Source organism: Scomber japonicus, chromosome 19 (genome assembly GCF_027409825.1).
Source record: "Scomber japonicus isolate fScoJap1 chromosome 19, fScoJap1.pri, whole genome shotgun sequence".
Classification (NCBI taxonomy): domain Eukaryota; kingdom Metazoa; phylum Chordata; class Actinopteri; order Scombriformes; family Scombridae; genus Scomber; species Scomber japonicus.
In genome coordinates this window covers 17554019-17570210 of record NC_070596.1, presented here as the reverse complement: position 1 = coordinate 17570210, position 16192 = coordinate 17554019, and the positions used below count along the sequence as shown (strand labels likewise).

Genomic DNA, 16192 nt, shown 5'->3' with positions numbered 1-16192 from the left:
ATCCTAACTGATTATATGAATGAGATGATATTGAGATTTGTAATTTCATGATTTGTTTTTTATTCCCCTTTCTTTCAGTGGCTGAGGAGGGGCTTTGGGAGTGTGGGCTGTCCTACGAGTGCCGAACTCTCCTGTTCAAGGCTGTACACAACTTGTTGGAAAGGTAAAATCATTATTCACAAGCCTTCATTACCTGCATAGCAATGGCCGCAGGCAGGAAGTGAATAACACACATAAAATTGGAAAACATGTTATATAATAGGAGAAGTTACATAAATTGTAATACATGTTCTACAAAGTACTATATAACATCTGTTTTCATACAGTGTGGTTTACTTCAGTGCAAAAATAACAGAACTATAAATGCATTTACTACACATACTTTACAGCTTTTCAGATATCCACTTTTAGACATTCCCACCATGGACTTTCCATAATCAATCTCAATATTTTTAAAAACTATATACAATATCACTTGAATATGCCAGACGGAAAACAAGTTGTAGCTTAAGTGTCCTTAAAGAGCTGAATATTATGATATTTGAATGCTTTCTCTCACTGAAAGTATGCAGAATGAGTTAGTGATTGAAAAAACAAATGGATTTGAAAAAAGATTTGAAGAACACTACTTAACTTTTTTTTTACTTGTTTAAGATTCATACTATGTTCTCTATCACAATAAGGTAATAAGAAAAATCTGTTTTCATGAATTTAATAAAATAATTACTGTTTCACTTGATAAAAGATTAACATTATATAATTAAGCTAAAATAAATATATATTTGATTTCATTGCTTTATAATATAAATAAATCTTTACATCTATAAGTCATTTAAATGACCATTCTGAATTTGCCTCTGTCTCTTCCAAGAATGACCAAGAATGATATTGATAAAAACTTTGAGTCATATTGACAGACAGCTTCAGTTTCCTTCTAGCAGCTTCACCTTAATGAAATTATAATTTGCGCGCTGAATCACTTGCTCAAGTAGCCAAAGCTCTCCTTTCTGAGTCAGAGCCATCTGTTAAATGAAGCAGCACATATTTGCTCTCTATTAAGTTAAGCATCAGTGATCATCATAGGGGGCAGGCTGAATTAACCTTCCTATTACCTTCAAGCTCCTTTTATAGCTCACTATTTCAACAGGGGTAGGGCTCACTTATACTTTCTTTCATGTCATACATTTGAAATAAACATTGTCACAGGCACACATTGTTTTTATATTTTTTTAAGTAAAAATTAGTCAACATTAATTTGAATTAACTAGGTCTTCAACAATTATAAATAAAGCAATTAAGAATATTTGAATAACAGGAACATTACAATAAGTACATGCTAAGAATGAACAAGATGTTACTGGATTTGAGTTCCTGTTGGCAGACCTACAGTAGTATGGCTTTTGATGGTCAGAGCTCTGTTGAATGGTTCATTAGCTTGAAATTTTCAGCATACAGTAAGACTGCAAATAACAGTGAGGAGGTGAGGGGTTTTGTGGTTGGTTTAAGTCTCAGGGTAATTGGTTAGACAGGCACTACAGATGTTTTGTTGATTTAAGACAGTGAGACATCTGCCAACAGAACCACATCAAGATTTATAGAGAGCTCACTGCAGCAGACTTTCATATGGGTTTTATTATTTGTTATAACTGGACATAAATTATCCTCCAAGCCTTATTATACTCAGAGTTTAGCATATAATAGTGAAATGCAATGCTTGTTTCCAGTGTGGACTTGTCAGTTCTTTGCCACAGGATGTACTTAAATGAAGAGAAAACAGGCACATCTAAAATAAAATAATGTTTTTTATTAGAGCCAAGTTAGGGTTTACTTCAATTTTTGACAGTCGCTGTGGCCAGAAAATCATTTTTGGGTAACAAGGTCCTACCTCCTGTAGTGGAGCTGAGGTGGGAGTCCAAAATCACCTCATTTAAGTTTGATAGCTTAGACACATTGACACCTGGCAATCAAGCAAATATGCTCACAAACACACTTCTCGTGATGTCATGTTTAAAAATGTACAACAAGGTACATGTTAGAAGAAGCAAAGTTGACTCTTACTCAGCCAGACAATTTATCTACCAAACATTTAACAAGCAGAGGTTCATTTTAATTCATGTCTAAATTGATTAAACTAGTATTCTTATCAAGTCATTTAGAGTATTATTAAAATCAAGCTTTGATTTTTAACAGTGTGATTTTGTTTTTCTTTTATATTTATTCATGTATATTATTTAGGTCAAGGTAATAAGCCCACGTTGATTTTCTTCGTGTTTGATTTTAACCTGAGCAAATAAATAGACTCAAATACTATTTTTGAGCCATTTTCAGGATTAGCTTCCGTATTTACTCACAGCAGTTGCTCCGTGGGTATATGTAGTACACTGCTTACTCCTGTTAAGTCACTATGATGCACAGTGTCTATGTGGTGCATCAGGTAACCCATGTGCCTTAACAATTTTAGCATCAAAATAATTCATGAATTACATTTGATTGGTTCAGTAACTTTTTAACTTTAATTACTGGAGTAGCATACACTCTCAACCTGAAGACTGTCTTGTTTTTTAACTTTTGGGGGAAACCACTGTACTGATCAAGTGCATCAGTTTATCTTAAGCAGAATTAATGTACACAATGTCCACCAACTCACTTTTAGTCTTAATGTTTCGCCATGAATCTATATGTAGTATGAAGATGTGTGGGCTCAAAGCAATGCAAAGATACTGTAGGCTGGTGTTTCCTTCAGGCTCCTGGCCATCCCACTGGGCTGCAGTGGTTTGTAGATCCTGTCTGAGCAGTGACCAGGACTCAGACAGGCTCGTATGTACACAGACTGTGATAGAGAGAGAGAGAGAGAAAAGAGGAACTGTGGTTGCATAAGAAAATGCGTTAAGAATGCACCAAAGATGGTAGAGCTGGAGGCAGCAAAGCATTGGATAGCAGAGCCTGGCTGCTTGGAAAGGAGTCCATCAAATTGTGTTGTAATTCCTTGACCCGGGTCAGAGGATCCAGCAAGCGATTCTCTGGCACCTACACAGATGAGTCAAAGACCCAAGAGCAATGAGTTTTGTCTGTGAGAGGTATGAGATGAGGCGAAGAAGTGAACGGATAGCCAAATGGGGAGCATGAACTGTTTGATATAATTACATTTTGGGTCTGATGAAAGTAAAGATTTTGGAAAGCCATGTGTAAAAGTGTGCACCACTATGTGGAAAGTAGGTTAGTGGAACCTGGAATTATATCTTAGACTTTCCTCATGTTGCTGCAGGATAGTGAGAGCTGCAGCTTTTAAGTAATAAAGTAAAATTATAAAACAAGCAGGGTCTCTATTATATTATTAATTATATCTGATTTTCAGTTGTTTCTAAATTCAGCACACAATCAAGAATCAAGATTTTATTTAAAGAAAACAAAATATTTTATTTGACTAATATTGTTTTATGGATTTAACTCATGGTTTCTATTTATAGTCATATAAGTTAAGAAATCCATATCAAGGCCATAAACTGCTATTATTGAAGCTGCCATTGTTAATGACAATGACTACTTGAGAAAGAAAAATTCTACACCATAAGCTACAACTTAAAAAATCATGATTAAGTCGAAACCTGTCTGAACATCACAAAAACTTACATACATACATAGAAATGTGGTACATATTTCTTATATGGTGTTTCAGGTTCTTTTTAATGTCTAATTAATGACTTACTTTCTTTTCTCTCTGCTTCTCTTTACTGCTGCAGATGTTTGATGGATAAAGGATTTGTGAGGACTGGAAAGTGGTTCTTCAAGCCATATGAACTGGAAGAAAAGTCTTTGGGCAACAGGTAAGTCGAATGTCCAATTCACACACTTCAGGATATTTAGCAGCTGTACCTTTGTGTCTTAGTGTTTGGCTGTGAGAGATTACAGTACACGTAAATGACGGTACCATGAAAGCACTTAAAGCAGAGAAGTAAAAAACATATTTAAAAAAACATTAACATTTAATAGGCTGACAATGAAGGTATGTCACCGTACCATTGGTTAGATGTGACCAGTTTATGTCTTAATTGGTGCTCAGACAATTATGTGTGAGCCAGTGTGAAAGATGGCAGTGACAGATGGTTTGACTGATAACTATACACCAGAGCATGTAAAAGATAGGCATCCTGACTGAACTCTCTTCTCCTTGATGCTCCAACTGCTGGCTCATGGTGTGACACTATTATAAACCAGGACAGTGAATGGTGGCAAGAGGTGAGAGCCAAGCTTAGTTGAGCTCTCATGGCTTTGGGCGGGTGTGTGTGTGTGTGTGACGGTGTCAGGCTGTATAACTGTGTACGTGAGAGAACAGCGATGTGAGAGACAGACTGAAACAGAGTAAAAAGAGGGTTGGGTGTGATGACAGAACTTGTTGCTTTAGCCATTAAAGTCCCCCTCCCACAGCTCAATCCACCCACTTCAGCTTCTCCTGCCTGTGAGAATGACGCATTCCTTACACCTCTAACATAGCACTGCTTAAATATATTTGAGTGAATGGCTTCAAGGAAAAACACTTAGCTGTCAAATGACTCAATTTAGAAAATCTGTTTGAATATTGCTTAGAGGCAGCAAAAATCATTCTTTTATTTCTATTTACTTTGTAGCTTTTGAAGCAGAAAGCTGTAAATTGCATTTTCATTCAAATGTGTTGCAAATTAAGAGATTCACCGGAAACCCGCAATCTAGAAAGTTGCTGACACAGGTGCAGTCTGCTGAGATGTGCTGTAGCAAACTCAGGTTTAGCTGTTCAGAGCAGGTTGAAGTCCTTCAGTGAGTCACGCTGTGTGACATCTCAGCAAAGTATGTGTCACTTGCATTTCATACATATGGTATTCAGAGAAACACTTCTGGCAACCCTGATGTTATTGCGATTATTTTTAACCTCATGTTGCAATATACTGTACATAACAAGGACAAATTAAATCTGAATAAATGATTGGTACAGGACATGCTTCCATACAGGGCACAAGTGCTCACTGAATGGTTTGATGAGAGTGGAATTTTCTATGGCCTTCACAGTCACCAGATGTCAACCCAATTGAACATCTGTAGAAATCTGTAGAGACACAGAGTGACTCCTCCATGACCATTTAAACACCATGTGAGGGAATATCGTTTTCAGGAATGTCTTCCAATAGCGTTCGGGAACAGCTTGATAACAACTTTATGAGCGTTGAAGCTGTTCTTGTGGCTCATGCTGGTCCGACACTTTTTTTTTCTTGAAATTTGTCAACCATGGTATGAAATATAATTTGCATTCATATTTATGCTCATAAATTTTGTGTTCATTGTTGATAGAGCCACAACAATTAGTTGATCGACATAAAATTAATCGCCCACTGTTTGATAATTGATTAGTGGTTTTGAGTAATTAAAAAAAAAGTCTAATTCTTTGTTTCCAGCCTTTCAAATGTGAATATTGTCTGGTTTATTTAGTCTTCTATTGTAGCAAACAAAATAGTTTTGGGTTATCGGGTGTTGGTCAAAACAAAAGGACATCATCCTGGGCTTTGGGAAACAGTTATCCACTATATTCACCATTATCTGACATTTTATAGACAAACTGAGACATCTGCAATAACATTGGCTAATACAGCCTCTATGTTACTACATACTGTATGTTACTATCTTACTGTCTCATTGGCCTCTCCAATTAATATGAATATTTTTTTCTTTCTGGGCTTTTTTGTTTTGTTTGTTTTTTGCAGAGATTTTGACATTTCACTGATTCTCTTTGTATCTCTGTGTTTATTTATTGGGTACATCATCTTGTTTGACAAGTGGAAGTTTTATCCCATTAGAACGACTTTGAGTTTACTTAAAAGAGAATAATGACCAAAACAATTGTTACCACCAAATATAACATTACAAGCTACCAAATAGAAAAGTAATGGAAGATCTGATAACAAAGCTGTTGGAAACTGAGGAGGAAACAAGAGAGACCCATGGTGAGGAAAAGTAAAGAAGAGTGTTTCAAGAAAAGTGTTGAGTAGAGAGTACGAATGTGTGAAGACACTGTGCTATTGTTGTTGTTGATACTGTGTAAAGATACTGTATTCATGAAAACATATGTTGAATATGGAGATTCTCTTTCTGAGATGACACTCAGTGTTTGGTTGTGTGCAGAGATTTACATGCGACTGTGTGTGTGCCTCTCTTTTGTACATCATGTAATTCCTCTTCATTTTGACAGCTCTATATGAATATGTTGTCAGCTGGCACGCCCCCTGCTGAGCCAACCCTGACTTGTGCTGTCTGTGAATTATTGAACATCCTGGAAGGAGAGACAGAAAGAGAGAAGTGAAATATTATTGAACCCTCAGACATAAACAAATAGAAATCTTATGTCGATGTCTGCACTAGTCATACATGTCATACTTGTGCTCTGCCACTGCTGCATGTGTCACGTTGTGTAAGTGAACTGTGACGCTTTTTCTTTCCACATTTCTCCACTGCTAGCTTCCAGCACACATGCAAACATGTGTTGCCAAAAACGCAGACACACACATGCATGCACACATACACACACATCATCGGCATCATTCGTTCCCAGAATAGCAGTGTTGCCCCACAATTGACAGTGTGAGACTGAGGAACCTCCTGCAGATCTCTAGCCATCAGTGTATTCATGTCACAAGGGAGCATTGCTCAGTTGGGCATACTCTGACCTCCTGCCTCAGCTGTAACCAGCTTCTTTGTCTCTTCTGCTCTTCCATACTGCGCCTTTTATCCCCAACAGGGGGCGCTTCAGTGCTAATATCCATGCCATGTCCCCTCACTCGTGCCAACCCCTGTGTCTTGGCACTGCTGCCTTTGTCAGGCTTATCTGGTGTTTATCTCATATGTGTCCCCAGGGCATGAAGAGGAATGGCACATCCAGAAGAAAATTCCCAATCCCCCCACCCCCACCCACCCACCCCAACACTCCTGCTCTCTTTGTGTCTGAATGGGAGGAAAGCACTCTGGGTTGGCAATGGATTGCATCAGACGCTGAGGGGAGCGAGAGAAAGAGAGAGTTACATGGATACAGAGGACAGGGAGGAGGCTCAGTGTGTGTAGTGGGGTGATGGGGATCAGAGAAGGTGGGGGGTCGTAAATTAATCATTACTATAGACGGCTGAATGGATGTATTGGAGTCTGTCCCTCTCATTAGTTCAGTCAATTCTATGCATGCCAAGTACAGTACACAGTATATTTGTTAATCTTGGGGCTTTCATTTGCATTAATGGCTGTACACTCATGCATAAATAATGTTCATATTTCACAGCATAACAGAGATGTCCTCTGGTACTTGACCATGAAACAGAAACAAGTTGTGTTGCCTGTTTAAGCTACTCTCTCCTCTCCTCTCCTCTCCTCTCCTCTCCTCTCCTCTCCTCTCCTCTCCTCTCCTCTCCTCTCCTTTCCTCTCCTCTCCTCTCCTCTCCTCTCCTCTCCTCGCCTCTCCTCGCGTCTCCTCTCCTCTCCAGGGACCATTGACATTGAGATATTAGCCATCTCCTAGGCAACAGACACTTGGTGTTAGGCCACATCCCAAGGTCACGGGAATCTCCGGGAAAAAGAAAAAAAAAAGAATATATATATTTAAACATCCCCTTTTTTCTCACCCCTGTTCCTTTGCCTTTCATATTCCTACATTCAAAGCACCAAGGCTGCATCTCACATTAGAATGATATATTTATCAATGCCAGGAATGTGTTTATTGTTCATTTGTTTGAGCAATAAGATGTCATGTAATTTCAAAACTAAATGGATATATGCAAGTGAGGAAGGAAGCCAAGGGGCTTGTACTCAAGTATAAATTCAATAAAAAGTAATTTTAAACATCAGAGAAACAAGATGAGATATCAAGAACTAGTAAAATAAAAATTTAAAAGAAAAAACTGCCCACTGACCTAATTTTGTTCATACTGGTATAAATTGTTCTCCTGGCACTTTCAAGGGCTTTCCCTCAACAAAACTACAACTCCCAGTAGCACAGAGAGATAGAAACATATTCCTCTACCTCATTTAGCATCTTCGTTCAAAACAATGTGATGTGTTTTGTACAACATGGTTAAATACAGGCTTATCTGGGATTTGTCTGTATGGTAATTAAAAAAAAGATCATCAAATAAATATCGTTACTGGCATGAAAATTCGAAATATTTGATGGGTAAATTGTGTCTGGTCTTTTCTTATGATCTCTCATTAGTTGACTCAGGGACCAGCTGATTTAAGGTCACTCACAATGAAAATGGCCCCTTGAGTGGGTGATTGATGTAAACCTGCAGACTGATAAGCAGACTAGATGAATGAGGTTAAAACAGTCAATGAAAGTTGGATTGGTGGACTGACAAAATACTACTTGTGGAAAACACCCAATAAAAGTCAAGGGCTTTGCATTAGAGCGTTTTAATTCAGAAAAGAGGAATCTAGCACCATGAAGAAGAATACATCTGCTTTATTCTTCTACTCATTGCTTGTCTGTTGCCTGTTTTTTTGGGGAAAGACCGCTTCTGCTTTTAGAGTATGTTTAGGACAAGAAATTACATCAATGAAAGAACTCTTCCTACTTCTTCGTGCATTTCATTTTAAAACTGAAAAACTATTCATTATTTACCTGACTAAGGCACTTAAGTATTTTTTTTTGGTCTGATCCATTAAGACCACACTGCAATGCAGGTCTTTCTGGAATTCCTTGAATTCCAGACAAGGTGGGTTTCAGGTAGAGAGTTGAATCTGTCTTTATAGTTGCAGCATATTTTTCTTTCAAAGGATCCACATCAAAACCTGTCTGTGTAAATCCACATTGAAACAGACAGCATGTGTCTGTTGGAAAAACATAACAATAGAAACCATACCACCACTTCCGCAGTCATTGACTATTACTGTAACTGTGTATGTCATTATCATACAAATGTGCTACAGTCCATCAGGAGTGAAAAGGCTTTTATAGAGAAACCACTGTATTTAAATACAGCAGCTCAGGTTTATGCAGTGGCTCATTGACTACATTCACTGTGACTCATAAAAGCATACCAGTAATGTGCTGGAGAAAAATGAGACAATATCTGATTTGTTTGTTACAATTAACAATGTAATGAAAAGCTGTTTTTTTTTCAAGACAACAGTTCAGGAGAGCCATGGTTTAATTCATGAGAACCCTTGTTAAATATTTGGTTTTCTGAACTGTTTGCATTTTACCCTTTGAAACATGTTGTTCTACATGTGTAATGGGCCTCCCCTGGGACAAAAAGCAGAGAGCATGTGATGAGCTATCCCCCAGATTTCTAATATTACCAGGTAAGCACACTTAGAGTGAGAGAGAGTGAGAGAGTGAGAGTGAGAGTGAGAGTGAGAGAGAGAGAGAGAGAGAGAGAGAGAGAGAGAGAGAGAGAGAGAGAGAGAGAGAGAGAGAGAGAGAGAGAGAGAGAGAGAGAGAGAGAGAGAGAGAGAGAGAGAGAGAGAGAGAGAGAGAGAGAGAGAGAGATAAAGGAGAGGAAAAAAAGACACTTAAATCAATAGAGAGGAAGATGATACATCACAGCAACAGCCTATTAACATATCCTTTTCCTCTTTTTTAATTAGGACCACAGATATGAAGGTAAAAAGCCAGTGGTAGCTGGCACTGATGTTGGCACTGAGGTTTGGGACTCAGGCTTTTCCACTTGGCAGCATTTGTGTGGGAATAGCCCGATGACAAAGTATCCAAAGTCTTCTTCTACAATTTCTAATGATTAACAGTAAATCTAATTTCAATTGCAAAATACTCCTTTTCCTGTATCGTGTGCCTATCGAAAGGGCAATGAGTATATGCACTTTGTGTCCTTGATCATGGCACCTTTTCATTGTGAATCCATATAAGTAGTTGGAACAGTGTTTGAGCACAAACATTGTGATAGCAGCACTGGCTAAAGCCACCCACAGGGGGCCACTGAATAATACATCAAGCTGACTGCATCCCCCTTATGTTCGTGTTAATAGTGGTGTGTATGCATGTATAAAGTGTGAATGCAGGAGCATATACACACACCTGCATTAGATGGAGCATATTATGCATGTTGGGTAGATTGGCACGATTTGTTTGAATGAATTAAAGTTATTGTGTAAGTGCAGTTGAAGGACTTTTGGAGCATCTGTGTACATGCAAGAGCCTACATGAGGATAAACATCCTGTATATCAGTTAATGTATACCAGAGCAGTGGTGTTTCCAAGAGATGTGTTCAGATTGTGTAGGAAAGGTCATGCTGCTAGAATGCTGAAGATATCTCATAACTGTGGTGGCAAATTTAACACACAGATTGAGGAGATTTGAAAGAAAATTTGATCATGTCTGCTCATGATTGTAATGATCTAAACACAATACGCAGTTATCACATCGGCTCCCAGTGTCTGCAACAGTGGAAACAGAAGCATTGTGTGTCTTGCACACAGTTGTTTTACTGTTTATTGCTTTCTGTCTCCTTTAATTTGAGAGCCATTTTCTGTTTTTATCTTTTTTTTTCTCCCTCCGGGTTAGACATGAGTGCCATTCCGACAACCAAGATAACAGTTGTTATGTTGTGTGCATGTGATTGTACACACAGATGCATGTGTGTCAAGTCCATGATGCATGTCGGACATTAACCAGAGCCCCTGCTGGCTGGCTGGCTGGCTGGCTGGCTGGCTGGTAGCGCTGTGACGGGGTGAAAAGACACATGTTGTCACATGAATGATTCCATTTTCCTTATTTCTTGTTAGTGGAGTTCAAACATGCATGCAATGTACACATATGTATTCACATGCTGTTATAATAACTGGGTTCATGTGCACACATTTGTGTCTTCCTCTGCATGCACACACTCACACACATGCTTGTATGCAATGGCACATTTGTACACATATGATAGCCTACATTTAACTGAATCTATGTTGTTAACTCACACACGTACTATATGAAGCCAAATGAAATAGACACGCATGCACATTTTTCACACGAGGACAGTACGTGATGTGTCTGTGTGGGTGCTTCGCCTGCTCGACATTCCCTGATTGATTTCACCATAAAATTGTGCTCAGTAGCCAACCATTAAAACTCTGATCTCATCGATATGTGTGCAGCAATTGCAGTGCATGGCACTGAATTATTCACCTCCTCTTTCTCTCACTCTCATTCTGCTCTCACTCTTCATTTTATACTGTATCTTTCTTTCCTTGTACTCCAAATTTCCTCCTTACCCATCTATTTTCCCTTTTCATGTCAGTCTGATTCATGCGTTTGCTTAATTTTTCTACCTCTAGTGCACACTCTCTCTCTCTTCGACCATTCCTGTGTTTCTTTCTCCTCTGGTCTTCCTCCTTTCTTTCTCCTCACTCTCACTTATTTTTCTCAACCCCCTCAACTCCCCCCTCTCACTCCCCCTTCCTTCTCTCCATCTCTCTCCAGTACTGTCAGCCCTGAGGCGAGTCTCAGCCATCACTCCTCTTCATTTATTAATACCTGTACTCATACAGCCCTGCATACACAGCTGCCTCACATCTCTGTCCACTGTTCCCACACACACATGCACACACACACACACACACACACGCACACGCGCTCACGATATGCCGACTGCACAAATGTCCCTGAGGATGCAAGAAGCCCTGTGTGTCCACACACTCACACCCGCTTACTGTGCAGGAAAATGCCCTTTGTAAAAGGACAGGGAGCATCAATCTCCCAGCTGCGTCAACCTACAGTTTGATGCTCTTTTTGTAGTTCTGCTCATTCCTGACTCACATTTAATAGCACATAATTGCAGTGATAATAGGTAATAGATCTTAAGTTATAATTTTTGCACATTTTTTATTACAATATTAAACGTTTTTAATCATCTTCACTAGGAGCTTTGCTTTATCATAACATATATGGGTAGAAGTAATTGACAGTATAAAGGTGAACAACACCTTATCAGCACACTAATTCTAGCTGAAATATCAAACATATCCAACCCCTAATTCGGATGCTGCCTGTCTGATTATAAGATGGAGAAAGTGAGATAAAGAGCATTAGATCATTTCCAACAGTAATTCCCTGCTCTTTGGCTAGAGCTGCCGCTTTATGTGGTGTCTTGAGGAAGTTGTCTTTGTACACTCATCAGTCCCGATCAGTGCGCACACACCTCATAAAAAGATTTAATAACAATATAAACAGAATTATGAACATCAGAGGGAAATAAATTTCATTGAATGGATGCTTAATTTCCTGGCCTTATTTAATCTGCGGAGGACTGTAACAGTATGACTTTAGTGCAGATATGAGGTATGACATAATGAAATGCATAAAATCAAACAATTAGTAGATCAGCCAAAAAAAAAACACCTTAAAAACAAAGTGGTTCTTCTTAGGCACCCTGAAATCACATTCATTTATGTCTTTTATTGCTTGAACATGGCCAGAAGATAATTTGAACATGTGGTAACCCTAAAGTTCCCTAACTGTAAATATTTGTTGTTTTTATGTGTATGGCAGTTAGCTGGATTTGTACTACTACTTGCAGCTGTTTCCCCTGAGCTTCCCCATGCAGCTATATATAGCTCTTCATATGGTGTAATGATGCACTGAGGACAAGGTTGGGGGGCAGTGACATTGAAAGTATTTCAACTCATGGGCTGTAGAGATGTAGAGATGTGTATTGCGGAGATGACGGAATTGTGCTTTTTTTTAATCTGTGCGGGAGTGTATGTGAGTGTTTGTACTAGAGGTGTTAAGTCGACATGCTCCTGTGCCCGTTTTGTCGCATGTATATGTATGCACTGCTATTCCTCCTGCGATTGTGCAGAACTGTGCTCAAACCACCTGCTGTTATGATGGTATGCTTTTCCTCCAGGAGCATCAGGGATGTTTATGAAGCAGAGAAATTGTCTTCTGCTTTGGTTGTACTCAGCGCCATCTGGAGGCTGTCACGGTCCACGCCACAGTATCAGGCTCCCTCAAGACTGTGTTTAGTTCTGCTCATGAGTGACTGTGGAACTGGCCATTTTATTGAATTTGATGATCCATTACGGCTCAAATGGAGGTCCAGCTCCCTCAGGGCAAAGGAGATATTGCATAGGCAGCAGGGTAATCACAAGGAGATTACAGTACCTGCTGACTTTATTGTCAGACTGATGTATACCAAGGTTGTAAGGAGCTTTATAGATTAAGAATATACATCAATGAAGCCGTCTTGGTATTAATGATGTCCAGCCCGCCCACTGGTATATAGATTGCAATAAGGCCCCAAAAATTACCCCTTTGTGATTAAAAAAAGAGCTATGCATGATGAACTACGTCTAGGCTGTGTAATAAAGAGAGCGCCGCATATGTAAACATGTAGCCACGACAATCAGTCATAAGCAAATGAGGATTTATACCTGCAATAAAGAGCCTATGTGGGAAACGATGAAGATGATCAATGTTGGTAGAGCTCAGCAAGGCTTTCACAAAGACACAGTCTGAGCGTGTTCTCTAAATTTGTGTTTGGAGAAAAGCACTCATCATCTGTCATGCCGCTGCCTAAAAAAAAACAGCATATTCATGCTGTACGATTGTTTTTCAATGGATGTGATTTATGGGTTTATTTAATCTCAAGTTTAACATAATTGAATTTAATTTTAATTCAATTTAAATCTCAATTTAATTATGTCAACAGCTGTGTAGGTAGATGTACATTTAAATGAAATAGACAAAGAAAGAAGTGTTTGTTTTTCAGTTCAAAGGCAAACTCATACTGGCAATCAATTCAATTTTCATGGTGTGTACAAACTGAAGGTCTGAACACCTGTTTGTATGATCAGCTCACTGTACACACACTCAACACATTTCTTTGCTGTTTTTCCCCTATCTGCGATCTCATGATCTAAACCTCTGCTGCCTTCTTTCCCCAGTGAACACCTATCATGCTCCTTCTCCTTCTTCCTCCATGGGGAGAGCAACGTGTGCACAAGTGTGGAGATTGCCCAGCACCAGCCTGCGTACCACATCACAGAACACCACATCCGCCTTGCACAGACCTCCATCACACCAGTACAAGGTAATACACACAACAAAACAAAAAATTCATGTACACTAAAGGGCCTGATTTACTAAAGGTCTGTGTTTGTAAAAACGTGTGCAAACTTGACATCACCCGCAAAAAATGTGCAAGCTGATCTACTAACGCAGCGCACTGAGGTTTGCATCTTGCAAATGTGCAAAATAGTAGATTTTTGCTGGTGATGTCAAGTTTGCACACGTTTTTACGCATGCAAACCTTTAGTAAATCCCTTTGTATGTACTATTCCGTTCCTTAGTGTGTACCTTTGCTTTGCAATACATCGTGTTTATACATGAATACAAAAGCATGTTTACTTAAGTACTTCACAGACATAAAAACACAAAATATACGGTGCAAGTACCAATTAGAATAAGGTCAAGGCAATCAAGCAATAGAGAAAAATGCTGCATGAAATTGTGTTGTGCTTTCGCTTTCATTGGTGAACAAAACAATATTTCGCATCTTTCACGCAACACTTGATATCTGTTTTATCCGTCTGCAGTGATCCTGAGCCCTTACGGACTGAGCGGCACTCTAACAGGTCAGGCCTACAAGATGAGTGACCCAGCAACACGGAAGCTGATGGAGGAGTGGAGTTACTTCTACCCCATGGTACTTCAGCAGAAAGAGGGAAGTGGAGAGAACGCAAAAGAAGAAGCGAGCCAGTCCTATGATCGCAACTGTCACGTGGCAGTGGAGGTCATCGTAGGTATGGAAAAAAGTGTTGTGAATAATGTCATATTTTACTGCTTTATCTCACCCAGTATTTAGATATTCTTTGTACAGTGAGTCCCTACTCAAAATGAGGCTCTGTTTATGAAATTATCACATAGCAGCACATAAAAAAGCTTGCTGGAGATCTTTTCAGCCTGAGAACAGCAATAAAAACACATTAGACCACACACAGTGATGTTGCTCTACTCGAGCAAACCATGAGGGAGCAACATCACATTGATTACCATCAGCCTCCATGTGGACTCCAAGGTAGTTTAAGCTTTGGTATTAGTGGATGGGGTGTAAGTGAAGTGCATTTTGGCTGCAATGATCTTCACAGTCTTTTATCACCGAAGAGGGAATGAACTGAAGGGAGGAGAGGAGGGAGTGAGAAAGACAGAAAGTTAAGATAGGGAAGATGAGGTAGAAGCTCCAGGGAGTTACTCTTAACGGCTTTGTCTAATCAGTCTGATCCCAAAGCGATGGTTTGACCTGATTATAATCAAAAGTCCTATGGATACAAGTGGCGTCTAAAGAGGAAACTGTGTCTAGTCTTAGCTGCTTGAAATGATAGTGAACAAGTGAATGTAAAAGGATTTTAGATATGTTTCATTTGAGCAACGCAAGAGAATGATTTCATTCATGGATAAGGAGCAAGTACAATACACATACCGTATCTTTACTACTGGGACACATATCATTTTCTCCACTCAAATTGGATGCTAACCCTAACCCATACAAAAAATATAACTACTGTTTTAACTAAGGCTCAGGTTGTATCATAACAGTGTATAATATTCCTTTTTTCATCTTCACAGGTGGAGTAAGGATGACCTATCCAGCTGCTCTTGTGCTAATTGCCCAGGGGGACCTCCCAGTGGAGCAGCCTCCACCTGTTCCTGCAGCTCTGGGCCTCACCAGAGAGCAGAACCACTGCAGTGTGCCCCTCACACCGCCAACGTCACCAGAGCAGCCCTGCTCAGGTAAACAAACACACACCTTCCTGCATGGCATGCACCTACGGGACATTTAATAAAATGTTATACATGTTGGCGCATCCTAGATAATTGGTTGCACAGTCTGAACATCCATTTAACAGGTATTCTGGCAGTATTTTGTATCAAGAAGCACAAAGTCGTTCATTGTCTTTCTGATCAGTTTATTCAGTCGTCTGCAGACAGACTCCTTGCTGTCTCAACCGTGAGATGGCATGAATGAGCCCAGAGCAGAGGAAATAGTCAGATTATATACAATACAGTACATTATCCTGTGAAAGGATGACCTTGTTCTACCATCAGAACAATGTAAGCACAGTAGTCACGTCATAATGTGTGTACAATCAGGACAATGGTTAGTCAGTAGATTATAACATACTGTACATGATGTTCACTCAGTGTTCAATGATGTTCACTCAATCAACATTTCATGTAACATA

General features: G+C 39.3%; 1 protein-coding gene across 2 annotated transcripts in view; it reads left to right on the top strand.

Moving 5' to 3' along the window:
- The window catches only part of LOC128380046 (mediator of RNA polymerase II transcription subunit 13-like), a 76146-nt gene that overhangs the window by 45274 nt on the left and 14680 nt on the right, over positions 1–16192 (top strand). For both annotated transcript variants that reach the window (XM_053339721.1, XM_053339720.1), the window contains exons 3-7: positions 79–163; positions 3741–3824; positions 13895–14040; positions 14546–14752; positions 15576–15740. In XM_053339721.1, coding sequence (XP_053195696.1) covers positions 79–163; positions 3741–3824; positions 13895–14040; positions 14546–14752; positions 15576–15740 — 687 coding nt within the window. The remainder of the gene's footprint in view (positions 1–78; positions 164–3740; positions 3825–13894; positions 14041–14545; positions 14753–15575; positions 15741–16192) is intronic.